The sequence below is a fragment of the Lissotriton helveticus genome, chromosome 6 (assembly GCF_964261635.1).
Source record: "Lissotriton helveticus chromosome 6, aLisHel1.1, whole genome shotgun sequence".
Classification (NCBI taxonomy): domain Eukaryota; kingdom Metazoa; phylum Chordata; class Amphibia; order Caudata; family Salamandridae; genus Lissotriton; species Lissotriton helveticus.
In genome coordinates, this window is record NC_136067.1 from 995,343,236 (window position 1) to 995,365,679 (window position 22,444).

Sequence of the window (22,444 nt, forward strand, 5' to 3'; positions counted from 1 at the left end):
CAAATATTTTATTGTTGCTCCTAGTTTGGTATGGAGAAACTCTGGTGAGTGAGGGGGCTCAAAGACATTTTTCTTTCCTGATTGGTTTTTCCGACTCATACTGATTGGAAACACTATCCTAATTGTTGCTATTACACCCAACTTGGCTCTGTCTTTATCCCTGGGCATGAGTAAGAGGAAACATCCAAGCGGGGCTGCTAAAACGCAGAGTTCTGCACACCCTCCCTCTTCCACTCTAAATTATATCACAGGTGCAATGGGGGTTTTGGAGAAACAAATTGAGTGTGGAGGAGTCCTTAACATCCTGCACTAACATTATACCGGGCCTAACCCCTACCGACGTCGCTACAAATATCAGTGATCATCTCAATACTAGCCCCAGTTCTGACTGCGCTGTTAATCCACAGGTGGCTGGGAAGAGGGTAGATAGAAAGCGCCCTGAAAAATCGTTTTGTACTGTTTTTCCAGATATTCAACTGGCTAACCAACCCCCTAACAAACTATTTAAAACCCTTCTACTGCCCTGTCAGTCTCGCTACATGCACCTAGCGAAGATGGAAGAGTAGGTTGGAGTAACCAATGGTCTAAGAACACTCATAAGCAACCCTTTACCGAATAAGCAAAGAAACCAGGGGTAGAACATGCACATCATGTTTGCCCTAGTTCAATCCATTTCTGAATCAGTAAGGGTCACTTTTAGTTTACTAACTGAGCAACTAAAAGGGATAGAGAAGAACATCCTCTCCCACCTAAACTTGCAGGTAAATAATCGGCCAATGCCGGCAAACCACCATCACTCCCAACAAAGCACAGTTAATAGGGTCTGTGCGGAATCCAATTCTTGTACTAATTCCATCCCTAACACCCGAAGTACAAATCAATGTAATGTAATGTAAAATATTCCTATATAGCGCTGCTGCCACCCTACGGGTTTCCTGGCGCTCAGACCCAAAAAGACTGTCATGCGGAAGATCAAATAAACTGAAGGAGGGGGGATCACGCCTTGGGGAAGAGCCAGGTGTTCAGGCTACTTCTGAACTCAATCAGAGAATTGATTTGCCTAATACTCTGAGGTAGCTCGTTCCAGAGATGAGCAGCAGCCACGCTAAAGGACCGCCCCCCCCCCATATCCCAGACCGCTTAAATCTGGGAATTACCAGCAGACTTGCGCTACAAGAGCGCAGCTGCCTCTTGGGGAGGTACCAGGAAAACATTTCCTGTAGTGTAACTGGGCCCAGATCGTGTACTTCTCTATGCACCGAGCAGAGTGATTTAAAGTAAGCCCTTTCCTTGATAGGCAACCAATGGAGGTCTCTCAAAGCAAGAGTAGTAGAGGAACTGCATTGCCTATTTAACACCAATTTTGCCGCTGCAGACTGGACTCTCTACAGCCCCTGAAAGATTTATTGTGGTGCTTCGGTAGTATTGGTAATTTCTGACGCAGCATCCGCATCAAAGTGAAGCAAACCCTGGCTGTCTTGTTTGCCTGCGATTTCCATCTGGAGGTTCTCGTCTATCAGAACCCCCAAGTTACGCACCGTACTGACAGGAACCAGAGGTTCCTCCTCGGGGGTGAGCCTAAACTCCCTAAGTATGTGTACAAGCAGCTTCGCCGGGGAACAGCACATCACCTCAGTTTTCCCCCCATTAAACTTCAGGGAGTTTCTCCGAAGCCATCCTGCAGTCTGACACATACACGCCTGAAAGGTATCCATGGAGACTGCATTTTTCCTTCCATGGAAAACGCCAGTTGTGTATCGTACGCATAGTTGACCAGGTCAACCCTGAACGATTTAATGATGGGAAACAGAGGCTGCAAGTAAATATTGAATAGAATAGGGCTGATAGCAGAGCCCTGCGGTACCCCATGAACTACCGGGGATTTGCAGGATGAGAACGGTGCCAAAGTTACCACCTGCTGCCTCCCTGCCAGGTAGGACCGCAGCCACTGCAGAGACCGTCCCTTCACCCCAATCTTCTCCAGCCTTTCCACTAGGACTGAGTGGCTCACTGTGTCGAATGCAGCCGACATATCGAGAAGCACCATAACAGTGGCATTCCCGTTGTCGGCATGCATACGTAAGTTGTCCAGCATGGTGGCTAGAGCTGACTCAGTCCCATGGCCCGGTCGGAACCCAAATTGGTCCTTATCCAGTAGTTGATTATCTTCCAGAAAGCAAGATAGTCTTGCTTACACCCTTTTTCAGGATTTTAATTGGGAAAGGGAGGAAAGAAATCGGTCTAAAACTTGCTGAAATTGTCGGATCCAGAGAGGTCTTCTTAATCAGGGGTGTCACCACCGCCTGCTTCCATCCCGCTGGAACTGCGCCTTCTTCCAAGGATGATTACATATCTGCCGCAGCCAAGGGAAGGTCTTTTGGCCGAAGGTCTTCCAGGCTTTCTGGGGCAAAGGGTGAAGGGGAGAGCCTGAGGACACACTATGCGCCAATAAGTTAAATGAGAGATCAGTAAAGGTCTGAAAGCGATCCAGAGTGGTTAGCTGCCGCATACCCTCATCCACCGCCTGTGTGGGATTATCCTGGTCACCATTGTCATTGGCTTGGAAAGCACCGACAATTTTAGCCACTTTATCAGAAAAATGGAAAGCAATCTCATCGCACACTTTCTGCGAAGCCACCACTTTGTTACTCAAGCAAGTTGGGGCAGAAAGGTCCTTAACGATCCTAAAGAGTGCTTTGGTACCATTAGATGCTTGTGAAATAGAGTTAGCATAGAAATTAGCCTTGCACTCTTGAATAAGCTCCTTATATTTAATTTGCGCTAATCTCAGTTCTTGCTTATCCAGCTCTAGGTACTTCCTTCTCCATTTTCCTCTCTGCCTTCTTGCATATTAGGCGAGTCTGTCTCCATTCATCGTTATACCAGGGTGCTGTAGTTTTGTCTCTATTTTTTAGCTTCTTTACAGGCATTAACTGATCCAACGCGTCAGTTATTTATTTCCAGTAGGTGTTATAATTCTCCTCTACTGTAGTGGTTGGATCAAAAAGAATTTCATTAGGGAGGGTTGGGTGGGCACTATTCTTACCTAATTTCGCCCACTCCCTTCCTCTCCGGTAGGTTGCTGAGCATTTAGAGGTATCCACAGGACAAGGTAGCAAGATATTAAAATGAATTAAATAATGATCCATCCAGTTTTGTGGAATTATGTTTAATACTTCAGTTTCAAGTTGACTAGCGAACACCAAGTCAAGAATATGTCCTCCCTGATGGGTGGGGTGTTTTACCAATTGTTGAAGATTGAGATTCGCGCAGGTGTGATTCAAATCTCTCAGATGGCTGTTCAGACTCCCATTCTCCCACAGATTAAAATCTCACAATATGATCATTCTAGAGTGTTCTAATGATAGATTATTGATAATATCTAGAAATGATTGGTATTGAGTGGCACTCCCTGGGGGTCTATAACATACCATTCCTGTGAGCAGGCTGCCTCTGGGTTCCTGCAATGCAAAGCCCAAGAGTTCTATCCCCGTAACCTCATCAATTTTCAAGGCTACAAAGTTCAAAACTTCCTTAAAAATCATTCCCACCCCTCCTCCTCTACCCGCTATTCTCTGGTTGTGCAGGATTTTATAGCCAGTGGGACAAGCAAAACCTACTTCAACCATAACTTCAGTGCTAATCCATGTTTCTGTTAGAAACCGTACGTCCAGGTTCAGGTCATCAAACATAACTGACACCTCCACATGGTGTTTGACTAGCGACCGACTATTATTCAGACCGCAGGTAAGGGTTTTACTCGCACAGTTCTTTATGGGCAGCGGGTGAATAGGGTTTATATATTCCCTCTTACCTAGTTCCACCAGTTGTTCCCTAGAGTATGTCACACGTCTTTGTTCGCCGCCAAAACGGGCAGCATGGCTGGTGCTGGGCGCGTCCGAGGCGCGGACGGGCGCAGACGGGCTTGCCTCTGGCGCGCCTCCAGCGCGCGCGCTACACGCTTGCATTGCCCGATTTAAATAGGCAAGCAGCCTCCCCACTAGAGCGCTCACAAATATGGCGCCCGAAAAGTGGCAAGAGTCCTCAGCCAAGATGGCGCTGAGGAAGAGATTAAGGCTTTAAGCCCCGCTCTGGCAGCGGGTGAAATAGAAGTTTTTACAGTGCAGGTAAGCGGAATTTCGTTTCTACATAAGTTCCATTTAAAACAGGTTAAAACAGCAGCATTTCACTAAAATTTTATCATTATGCAAAAAAGCAATTCACAGGGGTAGTTCAAAGCATAAATCGCCTCTGATGTTCCTTTCCTCATAACCAACCCAGGAGCAAGTCAAATCCTAGTCTATGATGGTCTGATAGTCAACCCTATCGTACCCTGGGTGGCAGGCCAGGGGACATGATTAAAGCTGACTTAAACACCAACCTGTCACAGGGTGGTCCCCTTCTCCCTCCTAAACCCTCACCTTCTTGACTCTGGTCTAGCGATGGCCCCATCTTTCCATATAGGCCTCTCACATTCCTACTCGCACAGACCTATCTACCGCTGACTCCAGGCGCACATTTCTGGTAACAAAAATGGATTGTTTAGAGCTCCCGCCCACCGCCACACCCTATGTAGTAATTTTAGCAAACGTCCCGACTCGTACTAACTATGCACCTGAGTCATGGGAATCTCTTGGGAACAAATCCCTAAACTGGTTAAATGCAAGGGTAGGGCTCGGGGGGCACTCTTTGCTGACTTGAAAATGATTAGGAGGGTTAGTTGGGTGGGAATAGGAAGAAAAACATTAGAGGGTGACTGTGTTGTGCTCTCATTCACTTCTCCCAACTTGGTGGATCTTATTCTTGAGAGAGCCAGTCTCCCCTCTCTCGCACTTAAGCAGATTATGGTTTTACCACTTGGCTTTTTCTATCAACCCCCGGCCCATCATGAACAGCTGTCTCTCCCAGTAGGCCCACATCACCAGGGGTTTCGTCTAGACCTCCAACACCCCATTGAAACCCAAAACAGATTTGATTGCCTCTCCACATTAAATGGTGTTGATTGACTAAAAAAAAACAGTGGAGAGGAGGAGCTTTGCGCGCAACCAAGATGGCCGCGTGAGCACAGGGCTCCCGAGAAACTCGCAACCTCCCGCATCTATCCTGATAAATATCCTGATTACGTTGACGGGTTATTGAAGACGAGCCATGGCTGAGGCAGCAACCGTTGTCCAAATTTGAATTGGACTTCAGGAACCGGAATAACAGTGATTTGAATAGTTCGGCCTGCCCCTCGGTGTCGCCCGGGGCTCGAGTTGGCATGGTGCCCGGGCAGAAGTTGAACAACGGCGGCCTGAGGGGACACGGACTGTCGTATTGATTTGGACTTTCACTTTCGCTTTTGAGGCTCCAGTCTGATACCGTCAGGAAGTGTACCTCTGCGAGCAGAGAGCCATTGGACTGTGTGGCGCTCATAAGTCCTATCCTGAGTGTGTATGCTGGGCCCAGACGGTCTGTACCCTCTGATTGCCGTTGATGGTTTGTCTGGGATTTTCAGAGCGGCCATCTTCTCTCGGTGCCCACTGCTTCTGGGGGTCTCTTTGTCCGTGATGGCGACCAGACCTGATGGAGACAAGCAAAAGTCCAAGATCACTCGGCGAGGTGGTTATACCCAAGTGAACAACATGGATCGCTATGCCCAGTCATAAGGATCCCCCAGTGGTCCGGGTAAATCTCTGGAAGGCACTGGGGAGGACCCTGCCTCATCGGCGGAATTGACTTTGCAAGATGTCATGGGCGCCCTTGACGGGATGAAGGCCTCTATCAGCCAACAATTTGAGACTCTCGCCCACAAGCTGGACACTGTTTCGGTCAATGTCAATTTAATCCGCACGGATTTATCATAAACTAATGAGAAGGTCAAATCTTTGGATCTTAAGACTTCCAGCCTAACGGGTGATGTGTCCGACGTAACCTGCGAACCTCCGGTGATCTTTTTGCCCGCCAGTTGGAGGACTTTGAAGGTAGGGCCCGGCGTAACAATGTAGGCATTATTGGGGTCCCTGAAAAGTCGGAGGATCCGGCGGCAGATCTTTTTGTTGAAGATCTTATAATTAAGCACCTAGCACCGAAAGGACTGAGCAAGTTCTTTGAAGTTGAACGCTCCCACAGAGTGCTGGGTGGTAAACTGAAGCTGGGTGCTCCGCCGAGGCCCATCATCGCCAGAATCTTTCACTTCAGGGATAGAGACGCTATCCTGCAGGCCTCGCGGGTGGGTGGACCCATGAAATACGAAAACACTGTAAGTTTCTACCCGAACTTTACACAGACTGTCCAAAAGCAAAGACTAGGATTTCTGGGTGTTAAACGACGACTGAGGGAGATGGGGCTGAAATACGCAATGCTTTTTCCAGCTAAGTTGCGCATTGTATTAGAGGAACGGTCATATTTCTTTGATCATCCAGAGGCGGTGAGAGACTGGCTTGATACTTTGCCTCACCAACGTGGCTGGGAGGAGCATTCTGGAGGAGCGGAGGGCGGCCTGATGGAGCAGGAATAGGAGCATGGTTTCCGGCCTCTGAACTTTGCTGATAGCCCTGGCTGCGGTTCGATGACTTTTATTGTGTGAATTGCTCTGTCATACCCAGGAGCAGAGGGGCGCTTGGTGGGACTCTTTCCTCCTCTGGGGTTCTTTTTGTAGACTAGTTCGATGTTAGGGCGACAGGCACACTGCAAGTTGGGGTGGCTATTTAGTCTTACGCAGGGGTGCAGGGTGGGGGGGTCTGTAACGGGTTTCTGGCTTGGGGGGTGGGGGGGTGTTCATTTGGGTGTGTTTTGTTTTTGTACAAGGCAACGTATTGTTCTATCATTTGATTTGGATGCTGAGCTCCGAGGGGGGTTGGACGTACTTTCACTTTCGGGATGGGGGTAGGGGATTGAGACTAATGAGTTGGAATGTGAATGGGTTGGGGGACAGGATAAAGCGAGGGGTTGTTACAACTGTTGAAACGACTTTCCCCTGATGTGGTATTGTTGCAGGAAACACATTTGATCGGTAACACCTGTCCTGCAATGAACCGTAAAGGGTATCGTCTGGTTGCCCATGCGGGGTTCTCCTCTGGATCTAGAGGGGTTGGTATCCTAGTTAGGAGTTCTCTCCCCTTGGAAATAAACGCAACAGTCCTGGATGATAGGGGGCGCTACATAGCTCTCACTGGAAGGTGGGAGGGTAGAACTGTATCCCTGCTCTCTGTTTACGTTCCCCCGGGATTACAGTCGACCACTTTTGCGGACTTGGGGCGTGTTGTATTGGGACTTCCTGAGGGGACTCTGGTCATGGGCAGAGATTTTAACTCGGTTGTCTCTGGTAGGGAAGATTGACACCCGCCCAGGGACCTCACAGGGTCACAGAATTGGCTTAGCGGCTTCATAGATACACTGGGGTTGGTGAACTGTTAGCGATTGCTACATCCGGCCCAGAACCAATACACATTCCACTCGGGTGCACACGGTAGCCTTTCCAGGATTGATTACGTCTTGGTGCCAGCTGCGCAGACCCCCTCTGTTACTGAGGTTCTACATCTGGCTCGGGGAATATCCGATCATTCTCCACTGTGGCTTCGGATGGAGTCGCGTCTGGGTGCAGAGGGGCGAGTAGCCCCGATTAATCCATGGTATCTCCGTAACCCTAAGACTCGCGCTTCCTTGGTCAAATCCCTTGACCAGTATTTTGTTGAAAATGAGGGATCGGTATCTTCGGCGGTACCGCTCTGGGAAGCTTTTAAGACGGTTATCCGAGGTCAGGCGTTGTCGTTGATTGCTGGCGCTAAGAAGAGTAAGAATGAGGAGGTGGTTAGCCTTGAGACAGAGATTGCCGCACTGGAGCATGATTTGAAACTGGGCGTCACCTGTGGGAAGATGCATGTTTTACGTCGTAAACAACTCGAGTACAGGGATTTGGTGACGGATGCTGCGAAAGTCATGAGCAGGGAACAGCAGGGCCGATTGTCGATGATGTCGGGGATAAAGCGGGTAAATTGATAGCATGGTTGGATAGGAAAGAGAGGGCGAGTCGTGTGGTTCCTGTGATTGAGAGAGTGAATGGTACGCGTGTGACTGAACCCGAGGAGATAGTCCAGTGTTTTGCGGAGCATTTCCAGGAAGTATACTCCCGCGTATCCGATAGACCGGAGGAAGATTCCCATTTATTATTGCACGACATTTTATTGCCCAGTTTGTCTGATTCGGATAGAGAGTTGATGGATGCAGTAATAACCGCTGATGAGGTGGCGCTTGCTATCCGTTCGGGGAAGGCGATGGGTCCTAATGGTCTCCCCATTGAACTTATAAATTACGCCCCGACAAAATGGCACCGTATCTTCGTGACATGTTCCTAGAATCACGAGATAGGGGCTCCCTTCCCCGTGATCAGCGTCTTGCGACCATTGTGGTAATACATAAGGAAGGGAAACCAAGGGACCGTTGTGCTTCTGATAGGCCGATATCACTCCTTAACGCGGAACCCAAGATTCTTGCTAAATTATTGGCCAACCGTATAATAAAGGTGATTAGTGATTTAATTCATCCGGATCAATCCGGTTTCATCCCACATCGAGATAGGGCCCTGAATCTGCGACGTTTGCATGGTGTCCTCGCGAGGACTGCGTCATTGCGTGAGCCGGCCATCTTGGCTTCCTTGGATGCCACGATGGTTTTTAATACTGTGGAGTGGTCGTATTTGTGGGCCGTACTTACTAAGTTTGGTTTCGGTCCTGGCTTCATTGGCTGGGTGAGACTCCTCTATGAGGACCCATTGGTGCAGATTGTGGTTAACGGTCGGGTCTCTGACCCTTTCGTTCTTGGGAGAGGTACACGACAGGGTTGTCCATTGTCGCCGCTCCTGTTTGCCCTAGCTCTTGAGCCCCTTGCTGCCTGGATTAGATGGGAACCGTCGATGAGGGGTATTCAGTGGGCCCCAGACTTTGAAGATCGTATCTCACTTTATGTGGACGATATACTGTTGTACTTGACGTCACCCCGGAAATCGTTAATTGTTTTGTTTGATGTCCTTACCTCTTTTGGTAGGAGGTTATTAACTGGACTAAAGCTTACATATACGTTCTCTCGGGAGATGTCGCCCATTTGCCGCGCGGTTGTCCCATTCAGATTACACAGACGGGTTTTAAGTATCTTGGGGTTTATGTATCGTTGAAACCGGTTGTCCGATACCAACAGAATTTGCTCCCTCCATTAAACCGGTTGAAACTTGACGTGGTGGGCTGGCGCAGGCTGCCGCTTTCGCCGCTCGGCCGTGCGGCACTCTTTAAGATGATGTCGTTGCCACGCTTTCTGTACGCTCTTCAGAATGTTATGTTATGTTATAACTGGATTTGTAGCGCGCACTGTTAGTCAAGACTGTCCTGGCGCGTGGGAGAAACAATGGCAAATAGAGCTGAGGAATTAAACTACTTGTTAAAACAGGTGTGTTTTTAAGAGTTTTTTAAAGATGGCCAGCTCAGCGGTATGTCTTAATAGGTCTGGTAGGTGGTTCCACAAGGTGGCATCTCTAGCAGCCAGAGACTGACCACCTAGACGTGATTTCCTAAATCTGGGTACCACCAGACGTCTAAAGGTCGCCGAGCAGAGTTGGCGCGTCAGTTGGTAGAACGTAAATCTGGCCCTCAGATAAGAATGCCTTTGACATAGTTCCCGCGAGCTATTTTCGGGCGGTGGAGGGTCTCCAGAGGAAGTTGATCTGGGATGTGCGATCGCGCATCGCCCTCGCCAAGCTGAAGCTTCCATGGTATGATGGTGGTATCGCTCTCCCTGACATCAAAAGATATTACTGGGCGTCTCAATTGGGGACCATTAATCACCGTCTGTATGGTTCCAAATCGAACCCCGCGTTTGCAATGGACAAGTGGTTATTGCCGGGGGGCAATTACTATAGGGCGCTTTATTCGAGAGTGGCTGGGGGGGCACCTCTCGGGGCCCACAAAGATTGTGGTACGGGTATGGAATTGTGCAATTACTGCGATGGGTTGGAAGAATCAACTGACCCGAGCGACCCTGCTTTTTGCTTCCGAGAGGCTGGGTAACTTGTGGACGACGTAAGGCTTTGAGAAATGGGATATGATTGGCATTAGTAAAGTGAGTGACCTCTGGGCTAAGGGTAAGATTAAAACCTTTGAGGAGTTGAAGACTGAGTTCCAACTGAGTGATAGAGAATATTTTCGGTATGCTCAGGTCCACCATGCCTTGCAGTCTGTTTTCCCTAAGGGTGTGGAGATTCCGGAGTCCTCTCCGCTTGAAGATAGTACTATCCGGCACATGACCATCCAGTATTCTATCTCATTGATTTACAAAAAACTGATTAACGATAGGACTGATTTGTTGGTGCAGCTCCGGGACGTATGGACCCGAGATGGCCTTGAATTAGATGATGAGGACTGGCAGCCTGCGGTCTCTTCTCCTAAAGAGATCGCGATTTCGGCCCGTCTCAGTTTGGTTCAGCTTAAAATCCTGCATAGAATTTATGTGACTGGCCCCCGTTTGGTTAGAATGGGTTACTCAGAGGATGGTCTGTACAAGCGTGGTTGTGGGCTGCTTGGGACGTTTCTGCATAGAATTTGGGAATGTCCTGAAGTGGCTGCATTTTGGACTGGGATACACAATAAGATGGAGGAGGCTACCGGTGTTGCCTTGCTGCCCGAGGCCAGACGGTGTCTCCTGAATGTCTGGGAACCAAATGACTATGATGTAATGCAGATGCAATGGGCGACCCTGGGAAATATGGTAGCTAAGAGAGATATTGCGCAGTTGTGGGGTTCTCAGAGGCCACCCATGGTCGAGGCATGGATGAAAAACATGGATTGGTGCATGTTTAGAGAGTAGACGGTCTATGTTGCACGAGCGCGACCCAGGAAATGGGGTAAGATCTGGGGCCATTGGACCATTTACCGTGGAGACATTTGCACTCCTCCTCTTGTAGACATTCCTGAAGTTCCACTTTCCCCCTGACCTACCATTCCTTGTATTGTATTGTATATATTTGTCTGGAGATCTTCTCTCCCCTGCTCCCCCACCCTGGTGTTTGTGTACCTACCTGTATTGCTTTTCTCCTTCCTCATTCGGACGGATATCCTACTGTATCATGTTTATTGCCTTGTTTGTTTCTTTAATTTTCAATAGAAAGATTTTTTTAAAAAACAAAACAGTGGAAACATACAGGGAGAATCAATTTGGCCCAGAGTTTGCCATACTGCATGAGAAGGGCTCACAAGCAGAGACAAATGAGGCGATGGTACATTTAGAAATCTCGAAGTGTTATCCTCCGCCTTTGCTGTTAGTAGATACCGAGGTTCGTACTCCTGCCACAGCCCTTAATGTACTTTATTGGAATGTCACCGGTTTACGCCACAAATATACCATGAACGAGTGGGTAGTCTTCACGTCCAAATATAATATTCTTTGTTTACAGGAGACGTGGACAGTTGGGCCTATACATCTCAATGGTTTTCAAACATTTCACAGTCCAGCGATAGTCCAAGCATGGGCGACCGAAAGGGGGTTTGTGTATTTATGTCTGAAACATGTTGGCTCCTTTAAGTGTCACAGCGATTGTAAAAAGAGTTTTTTTAATCAAATTGTGTCTTTGGTAATCTCTGCACATGTTACTCTAGTTATTGTCAACTTTTACAACAACGCCTGTGCATCGGACATTATTACAGTTCTCCACCTACTAGATCACGACCTAGAGAAGGCCTTTCCTCCTAACTGTTGTGATCCCATTATCCTGTGGGGCAGGAATTTTAACATACGCACACGTCCTGTGACAACTAATAAGGCTTGTGGTATGACATCTCCTGACCTTTGTGAGACAACCCACTTAATCCATTCAGAGTATGGGGGTACTCTAAACGAGTTAATCTGTAAGCATAATTTGGGGTTTTGTAATGATATAATTTGCACACCGGTTACAGTGAAGTGTACTTACAATGGAAGGGGGGGGGCAATAGTGTGATAGATTTCCTACTGTTCCCCCAGAGTTACTCAAAAATAAAGAGGGACCCCCTTACATCCAAAGGAATAGGGTAATATACCAAAGTATCACAGAAGTTTTATCCTTTGGAGAAAAAATCACCACTTAGGTCAATCTGTTCCACTCATTCTTAATCACGCATACCACCTGTATTCATTGGAAGTGAGACCATATATTCCCAATAGATAATCCTGACAACATCAGATGCAATCAAGTACAAAAACGATGTATTGGTTAAAAAACAGTTAAAATACACAAATGATCCTAAAGTATCATAGTACATGATAGCATTATTGTTCAACAAACAATTCTGACAACACATAAAAATAAACCTAACAGCACTATATGTTAGGTACCAATATGAAAAAATTTAAAATAAAACAGAGAGTGCATATCACAAGACATACAACCCTATGTCATACGTAGCATACACATCCGTAAGGAAAAACTTTCAGGGCTAATACCAGGTATTATTCAATTCATAAAATACTCATTTGTCTAGCCACTTGACAGATTGTGTACTTTTCAATGGAGCGTCAACACGTTTAGATCGAATCTTATATCGCCATCTTTTTCAAGACAAAGACTTTTGTTGACTCTCAATACAATATATATAAAAATTATACATATGTAATCAGTTAAAGACCTGTCAAAATAGAAGCACAAGTAACCATCAGTAAAGAATAAAAATACATTTATAATCACAAATTCAAGTAAGTTATCCTAACATATAAGACAACCTAACACATCATGTTCATTTATGTACAATTTATACATCCATTACAACCGATGTTGCACAAGTTTATACTAAAGCCATATATCTCATCCTACTGGAATAGCCTCCTAACAATTATTCATTACAGGGCTAATGTTACCTCCAACGTGGAGAGAGAGAAAACACAAATTCTACTATCTCATGATTATCCAGGTATATATGTCACTCTTCCCACTGTTCTCATTCAGGTCAACACACACCTCAATGATTACTTAGGCCATCTCCGTTTGAATGGCCTAGAATAGTATACACTTATGTTGAGAGCAAAACCTCACCTTTAATAAGGCAATGATGAATACTCCTATATCCCTGAGCGTATGCTTTTTGGGAGGTAGGGGTCAAAGACTTATTATTCCTTGACTGCTAGTTTAATTCTATAGTGTTGCGAAAAAATAATAAGCATTCACTGATTGTCTATACCCCAAATGCTCCACTTCTAAAATATTTGAGCAACATCACTAAATGCTTGTATAATCCAATAAGGTAGGAAAGCTCTCCTCTATGTAAGTATACTAATAACCGGAACCTGATTAATGGACTCTAAAAAGATCCTGCTGGATGATTAAAACCAGAGCTGATATTATAAAATCTGCAAGACAACATAAAATATGATCCAATGATTAGTAACCTCACTAACCGCAGAACAAACCCTCAGGGTGGTTTGGGCGACATATTTCCCACCTTGAAGACGAAAGGTGAAAGTAGACTCCTCTGGTTCAAGCTGATTGTTGTGAGGGAGTCACACTATCACACATCTATGGCATACAAGGTTACTGGCCCAGTGGCTGTTTCTACAAAGCCAAAAGAAATGGCTGAATATCATATAGATTCCTAATGAATAATCCAGTGATCATGAAACGCGACAACAGATAAAAGTTTTTATTTTTTACCTGAAAATGGCTAAACGTGTGTCTCTGCTCTACAACCAGGGATGATTATTGATATCCTCTATCCCTTTAAATCAAATACATTGGTTCAGGTACCCTTTGATAATTAGGATCTAGAAGAAATACAAAAAAAATCTCAATAACCCACTATCCTATATGGGCTGACGAGGGAAATACTCCAAAGGTGTTCCATATCACAGGGACTTAAGAAGTTTGTGTATTTATGGCTCAATCATGTTGGCTCCTTTAAGTGTCACAGCGATTGTAACAAGAGGTTCGAGGCATGTGGGCTGCTGAATTCATATCTATAGCATAGATCGCCGCCTAGTGTTGGGTCCGGATGATTGCACATTGTTGTCCTGGAAGAGTCTTCGAAGTATCTCGAGATAGGTGGCTCCTCGCCTGGACTACAGTGCGCATGGACATCGACTCCATCCTCAGATTGTTTTTTTCCGCCATTGGGTTCGGATGTAATTTCGTTATCTCCAGTTCGGAATAAACATAAACTTTTTCGATCCGTCGGTATTGTTTGCGTTCGGTCCCCGGTTCAGTTCCAACTCTGTTCGAGTCGGATATCCAGGGAGTCGTGTGACTCTTCGGTGATCGAGGCCCAGTCGACGCAGCAAGACTTTCGACGGCATGGAACGGAGTCCGTTCAAGAAGTGTCCCGTGTGCGGATCGAAGTATCCCCACATTGACGTCCATCCAGTGTGCAATAAGTGCCTGTCGCAGGACCACGACGAAGCCAGCTGTATGGCCTGTTCCAGGTTTCGTTTCGTTCAAAGAAAACGATTTGGCGCGTGGCACGCCTCGAGGCTCGGCCCCGGCACCGGTGGACATCTTCGACGACGATGAAGCAGACGGACAACAGGTTCAGATGCAGATTTCACCTCCAACAGTGGACATCGAATACGACTACGAAGCGGATGTCGAAGGCCTAGACGTAGAAGTCATCGACGAGGTAGGAGACGACGAAGAGGCCTATGGGGCCGTTGAAGATAGCTCAGAGAAGGAGCTATGCCCCGTTCGAACAATTACAAAGGCTCAGGTCGAGGGATCGCCACATGGCCTTACCCAAGACCTTATACCAGAATCCACGGCCCCGCCTTACGGCCCGGCCACGGACACATTGTCAAAAACGAAACCTAAAATGAAACCATCGGTGTCGACAAAAACAAAAATGGTCGAGGCGCCATCGAAACCGAAGACGTCTGCTCCCCCATCGACGCCATCGTCTTCCGAGGTGTCGGGGCAATCGAAGCCGAAGAAAGCTGTCGACCCGGTCAAGGTGCCGAAGGTGGTCAAGGTCGTTGAGCCGAAAACAAAGAAGGCCGTCGACTCGGAGTCAAGCAAGGCCGTTGAGCCGAAGTCCAAAAAAGCCGTCGAGCCGAACTCAGGCAAAGGCGTCGAATCGAAGGCCGGAACCCCGACGCCAGTAGTCCAGGCCGCTGTTCCGAGACTGTCGGCGTCAACGTCTGGGGCCAAGGACAGAGATCGTAGCGCCCCTAAGGAGGATGCTCCTACGCCTCGATCGGAGAAGCCGAAGTCATCTACGTTCGGGTCTTCCCCTGGGTGTGGACCGAGGTCAACAGTCGGGTCGACGAAGCCGTCTGCTTCCTTTACGAAGCAGGTCTCGGACTCCCTCAAGCGAATTAGGGACAAGGCTTCAGCGTCGGAACCAAAGAAACCTTCCACCCCGAAGCAAGCTGTCCCGGCGCCAAACACTTCGAAGCCGTCGAAGGTGGCGCCAAAGGTCTTCGCACCGCGCTCGGTGCCCAAGGACTCTGTGGTGTCGAAGCCAACTCACCCGGCTGGGAGTTTGATGCATCGGCCACCCTTACTAGAAGAGCAGTCGGAGCATTTCATCGATGCCGACACCGGGAACCTTACGCTTTATAAACGGAAGATCATGGCATCGCAGCCTTTGGAGTCATACACAATTCCTCTAAAGCGCAAAAGGCCTGCTCCAGATTCACCGGTCTTAGTCGAAACAATAGTTCCTCAGACTCCAAGAATTGCAACACCCTCACCCACTTACTCTGATGGAGAGGATGCAGGGAACAGGACGAGGAATACAATTTTCCTGCCAACACAGAGCCTGATGAACAACAGGACTCATTGGGTGGGGCAGGTGACCAAGGGGATCAGCACACCATCCAGGACCCTCAGGTGTACAACGTCAAGACCTCTCCCACTGAGGATTCTGCGGCCTTTAATGCCTTAATTGAGAGGGCAGCTAAAAACCACGACGTGGAAATGCATGCTGACCCTGTGGAGGTGGACTTCCTCTTTGACACTTTCTCAACTGCTGAAAAAACTGTAAAAACTCTTCCAATGCTGAAAGGGGTCCTTAAGCATGCTGCGGACATTTTTAAGGAACCCACACGGTCAAGGGTAGTCAACCCTAGAATTGAGAAAAAATACAGACCGGCACCTGGCGATCCTACCTACATCAAGGGCCAGTTGCCATTGGACTCTTTGGTAGTTTCTAATGCCCGCAAGAGGGCGAATTCGCAGACCACCGGTGAAGCTCCTCCCCCAGACAAAGAGTCTAAAGTGCTGGAGGCATCAGGAAAGAGAGTAGCAGCTCAGGCGGCCAATATCTGGCGTATCTCTAACACGCAGGCACTCTTGGCTAGATACGACAGGGCACACTACGACACTCTAGAGACCCTGTTGCAGCATCTACCAGATCAATATAAAGAGGCAGGGGAGATGCTTATCCAAGAAGGGAAGCTCATCTCGAACGCGTCCATCAAATGTGCACTAGATGTTGCGGACACTGCTGCCAGGGCGATAAACACCAGTGTGATGCTAAGACGTCAAGCATGGCTTAGGATCCCCGGGTTTAAGCCGGAAATACAAACTACCATCCTTAACCAGCCGGTAAACCCTGCCAGATTATTTGGTCCTGAGGTGCATACCACCCTGGAAAAAATAAAGAAAGATACCGAGACTGCCAAGTCCATGGGGGCACTCCAGTCCCAGCAGTTTCGGGGGAGCACTTTTCGTCGCTCAGGCAGTAGAGGTGTTTCCAGGGGCCAAATGTCACAGCACACACAATTCAACAAGGGTGGTGCGCAATCCTCTTACACCAAGCAAAGTAGGGGAGGATACCGCGGCAACAGCGCCAAGGGCAGAGGCAGGGGCAACAACAACTCCTGTTCCTCCGCCCCCAGCAAACAGTGACTCCCTGTCACTGCCCCCGACCATCCAACACCTGTCGGGGGGAGACTCCAGCAGTTCCTGCCAGTCTGGAAATCCATCACCACAGACAGGTGGGTCAGGAAACTTATCCAGTTCGGCTATTGTTTGGAGCTAACATCCACTCCACCCAACATACCACGAAAACACCGTCCTATGTCCACAGAGCATTTGCACTTATTGCAGCAGGAGGTTCTTGTCATGCTGCAAAAAGGCGCAATAGAGCTCGTGCCAGTGGAGGAAGAAGGCACAGGGGTGTATTCCCTGTACTTCTTAATCCCAAAGAAGGACGGGTCCCTCAGACCTATTCTGGACCTAAGGCCCCTAAACCAGTACATTCTCTCAGAACACTTCCACATGCTAACACTGCAGCAGGTTCTTCCTTTGCTCAATCAGGGAGACTTCCTCGCAACCTTGGACCTCAAGGATGCTTACTTTCACATCCCACTCCATCCTTCCCACAGGAAATACCTCAGGTTCACCATTCAAAATCGGCGTTACCAATTCAAGGTCCTTCCTTTCGGGGTGACCACAGCCCCCAGAGTGTTCACAAAATGTCTGGCAACAGTGGCGGCGCACCTCAGGAGGCAAAACCTCCATGTCTATCCTTATCTGGACGACTGGCTGGTTCAGGCAAGGTCAGTCCAGCAGTGCGCCGCCGATATGTCCCACACCATTCACCTTCTTCACAGTCTGGGCTTCTCACTGAACTATCCGAAGTCGCACCTTCAGCCAGCCCATGTGCGGCAGTATCTGGGCGCGACGATAGATACTATGGCAGCCACGGCTCAGCCAAATTCAGTGAGGATCGACAACATCCAGTCGCTAATCCAAAAGTTCAGATCGCAACACTCACTTCCAGCGAGAGTGTTCATGCAGTTGATAGGCATGATGGCCTCCTGCATCTTCATAGTCCCGCACGCAAGGTTGCATATGCGTCCGCTCCAAGAATGCTTGGCACATCAGTGGACTCCGGCTCAAGGACAGTTGAACGACCTAGTGTTGGTGACCGGTCGGGCATACAAGTCTCTGCATTGGTGGACTCCACACAACCTTTGCAAGGGCCGACCGTTCCAAGAGCCTGTGCCACAGATTATCCTGACAACGGACGCATCTCTCCAGGGATGGGGAGCTCATGTGCTCCATTACACGGTGCAGGGACTATGGACGACGCAGCAAAAGAAGATGCACATCAACTACCTAGAACTGATGGCAATCTTCATGGCACTCAAGTCCTTCAAAGTACATCTGTGCAACAAAGTCGTGTTGATCCGGACGGACAACATGACGGCCATATACTACATCCAAAAGCAGGGAGGTACATACTCTCCACAGTTGTCTCATCTGGCTCAGAGCATGTGGAAGTGGGCCATTCAGAGGAACATCTTCCTCATGGGGTAACACCTCCCGGGTAAGGACAATCAGATGGCGGATCTGCTCCGCAGGTACAGCCACCAAATGCACGAGTGGGAGATACATCCATCAGTACTCCGCCCGTACTTCCAGCAGTGGGGTCATCCAGAGATAGACCTGTTTGCCACAAGCGAAAACGCAAAATGCCAAAGCTTTGCCGCCAGGTTCCCTCACCCACAGTCGCAGGGCAATGCGATATGGATGAACTGGTCAGGCAGATTTGCGTACGCTTTTCCCCCAGCACCTCCCATACCGCTGGTGGCACGAAAGCTAAAGCAGCACTCCATGACACTCATCCTGGTTGCTCCAACGTGGGCACGCCAACCATGGTACACCACGTTTCTAGAACTCTCCGTGGTACCGCATCAAACGCTGCACCTCACACCCAGGCTCTTGACGCAGAACCATGGCGACATTCAAATAAATAATAATAATAATAATAAAATCATTTATAGAGCGCATGGTTACACTTAAAATAGTGTGTCCCCGCGCTGTGGATGAGTTCCATAGAGAACGCCAATAAAAACAGCAAAACACAATGCGGCCACACCCTGCCCTCTACTAATGATTGGGGAAGAGGTGAGTTTTGAGTTTAAGTCGAAAGCGACTTTCGGATGGCTCCATCCGCAGATTCAGGGGGAGTTTATTCCAGTGGGTGGCTGCCAGATAGCGGAATGAGCGGCCACCCATTCTGGTTCTGAAGATACGAGGGACAGTGAACAGCATACTGCCCAAGGACCTCAGATTGCGTTTGGGACGGTGGATAGTTAGGAGTCTTTTTAAGTAGGGGGGGCCTTTCCCATGTGCAATTCGATGGGCAAAGCACATTGTCTTGAACAAAATGCGCTCTTTGATGGGTAGCCAGTGTAACTTGGCCAGAGCGTTTTTCCCCGAAGCTCTCCTGGGGAGATTAAGTACCAGACGTGCAGCCATGTTCTGCACTCTTTGAAGTTGCCCCAAACATTTTTGACTTAGGCCGATGAAAAGGGCATTGCCATAGTCCAAGTGAGCGGTCACTAGAGCATGGACAAGGGACTTCCTAGAGTTGATGGGCAGAAGATCTAAAACCTTACGCAAGGTTTTAAGAATAGCGTAGCACTTGCCGGTGACTTTGGCAATCTGTTTTCCAAAAGTAAGTTCTTATCCAACAGAATCCCCAAATTTTTAGCAGACTGCAGGATTAGGAGTCAAACCTAATTCACTCCGCCACTAGTCAGAAGACCACACCGATGTTGCTTTACCCACCAATAGTACTTCGGTCTTGTCCCCATTGAGACGAAGACAGTTGTTATTCATCCAACTCGTGACAGCTGAGAGACAGGCGGAAAAGTTCCTCCCTGTCTCATCATGTCCCTGGGTTAGTGTGATCATTAGTTGTGTATCATCGGTGTAGGTGATGATATCTACGCCAAATGATTCCACCAACTTTGCAAGGGGTTCCATGTACAGATTGAACAATGTAGGGCTCAAACTGGAGCCCTGAGGAACCCCATGCTTCAGCTGTCTTGGTGACGATTTAAATGGGGGGCAGTGGATTTGAAAGCTCCGTTTCTCTAAGAACGACTTGAGCCATTCATAGGCGTTGCCCTTGACTCCAATCTCAGATAGTCGTGTCAGCAGCGTGGTGTGCGATACGGTATCAAATGCCGCACTTAAGTCTAATAACACCAACGCCGCTGTCTGACCTTTATCTGCTATCTGACGCAGTACCTCGGTGGAATACAGGACGGCAGATTCCGTTGAGTATTGGGCTCTGAACCCTGATTGGGTAGAATGAAGAAACTGGCCCTGCTCAAGATAGTCCATCAGTTGAGTGTTGACAATTTTCTCTGCTACCTTCATACAGTAGGGCAGCAGAGAGATGGGGCGGAGATTTTGGAGCTGTGTTACAGGCATATTAGGTTTCTTCTTCAGTGGGATTACCTGCGCTCTTTTCCAAGGTTCAGGTACCTGGTTGGTGTGGAAAGATAGGTTAATGAGGTGGCTAATGTGGTCGATTAATACCTCTAAAACGTCATTGAAGCGTTTAGGAGGGGCAGCATCATTAGGAGATCCCGACTTTACACTATTAGCGATACTTATCAATTTTTGTCGATCAGGGACATAAAAACCAGTCAGCTGGCGGGAAGAATTTAAACACTCTTCTTCCTTGGCCTGAATTATGTTCTCCTCAGTTTTAGTGGTGAAAGATGCATGAATAAGTTCGACTTTATTGACAAAATAATCAGCGATAACATTGCATAAATCATCCGAGAATATATCTTGAGTTTCTAACCTATTAGGAACAGTAATTTCCTTATAAATGGAAAACAATTCCCTAACTGGATTTATTGCCTCTGTGATCCTGTCCTTGAAAAATGTCTCTTTTGCTGCTCTAATCATTTTTGAATATTTAGTTAGTTCGTTTTTATAAATTTGTTTTCTCTCTGGGTCATAGTCCTTGCGCCAACCACGCTTCATTTTTTTACAGATAGCTTTAGCAGTTTTAAGCTCCTCTGTGAACCATGGAGCCGTTCTACTGCCTCTAACTGGAGGTTTGTTAGTCCAGGGGGCTACCTTATCAAGTGCCCTGGTCATCCACGTTTCATAGGCTACACAGCTGCCCATCAAGCTGTCGTTCAGAGTGGGCGGTTCCTTCAATAAGGCTAATCTATAAGCCTCCTGGGTGTATTTCCCACCCAGCACCCAGATCCGCAACAGCTCAATCTGGCGATCTGGCTCCTGAGGTCTTAGAATTTGGCTACCTTCATTTGCCTCCTGAATGCATGGACATCATCCGGGAGGCAAGAAAGCCCACTACCAGAGCTTGCTATGCAGCTAAATGGAAGCGGTTTGTCATTTACTGTGCTGAACACAACATCAACCCGCTAGATGCATCCATTTCTAATATCATCTGCTATTTGTTACATCTTTACAAATGCAATCTGGCATATGCTTCCATTCGGATACACTTATCCGCTATAGCGGCTTATCTCCAAAACAGGCAGCATCTCTCTGTTTTCAGGGTGCCTGCCATTAAAGCCTTCCTAGAAGGGCTGAAGCGGGTCATCCCTCCCAGGACCCCGCCAGCTCCTGTGTGGAACCTCAACGTGGTCCTCACCAGGTTTATGGGCCCACCTTTTGAGCCTCTCCATTCCTGTGAGATTCAGTTCTTAACATGGAAAGTGTCTTTTCTCATTGCCATTACATCTCTACGCCGTGTTAGTGAGCTACAGGCGCTCACTGTACAAGAGCCATTTATTCAAATTCATTCCAACAGGGTTGTGCTGCGCACTAACCCTGAATTCCTTCCTAAGGTGGTTTCGCAGTTTCATGTCAATCAAACCATCGAACTGCCCGCATTCTTTCAGAACCCTGAGACAGTAGCAGAAAGAATGCTCCACACTCTTGATGTCAAAAGAGCGTTGATGTACTACATTGATAGGACCAAGGACTTTAGAAAGACACAACAGCTCTTTGTTGCCTTCTCAGCCCAGCACAAAGGCAACCCCATTTCCAAAGCAGGGATCGCCAGGTGGATCGTTAAGTGTATTCAGATTTGCTATCACAAGGCTAAGCGCACTTTAACGGTCCCCCCCAGAGCCCACTCCACCCGCAAGTTGGGGGCCTCCATGGCGTTTCTCTGTAATATTCCTTTGGAAGATATTTGTAGAGCAGCCACATGGTCTACACCACATACATTTACTAAACATTACTGTGTAGATGTGCACTCCAAACAGCAGGCAGCTGTAGGACAGGCTGTTCTTAAAACACTTTTTCAGACTTCTGCAGCTGGCACAGGCGGCCGCCGTTAATGGAGGGACTGCTATGTATTCTATGCTATAGATATGAATTCAGCAGCCCACATGCCTCGAACTGAATATGCTACTTACCAGTATGCATCTGTTCTTGGCATGTAGGGATGCTGACATTCATATCGCCCGCCCTCCTCCCCGGCGCCTGTAGCGGCTGCAGACTTTCTTGCATTTACTCTTAAGCATGGCCATCGCTTATGCTATTACACTCCATCTTTGCCGCAATGGCTAAAAACAATCTGAGGATGGAGTCGATGCCCATGCGCACTGTAGTCCAGGGGAGGAGCCACCTATCTCGTGATACTTCGAAGACTCTTCCAGGACCACAATGTGCAATCATCCGGACCCAACACTAGGCGGCGATCTATGCTATAGATATGAATGTCAGCAG

The 22,444-nt window shown here is 47.9% G+C and overlaps 2 protein-coding genes across 9 annotated transcripts in view; both read left to right on the plus strand.

Moving 5' to 3' along the window:
- Positions 1-22,444, plus strand: part of PDE10A (phosphodiesterase 10A) — a 1,305,213-nt gene that overhangs the window by 458,252 nt on the left and 824,517 nt on the right. The gene's annotated exons all lie outside the window — the stretch shown is intronic.
- On the plus strand, positions 642-16,831 carry LOC144761339 (uncharacterized). The gene is made up of 2 exons (XM_078646772.1): positions 642-761; positions 15,755-16,831. Exons 1-2 carry the CDS (start codon positions 642-644, stop codon positions 16,829-16,831), a joined length of 1,197 nt encoding a protein of 398 aa, XP_078502898.1.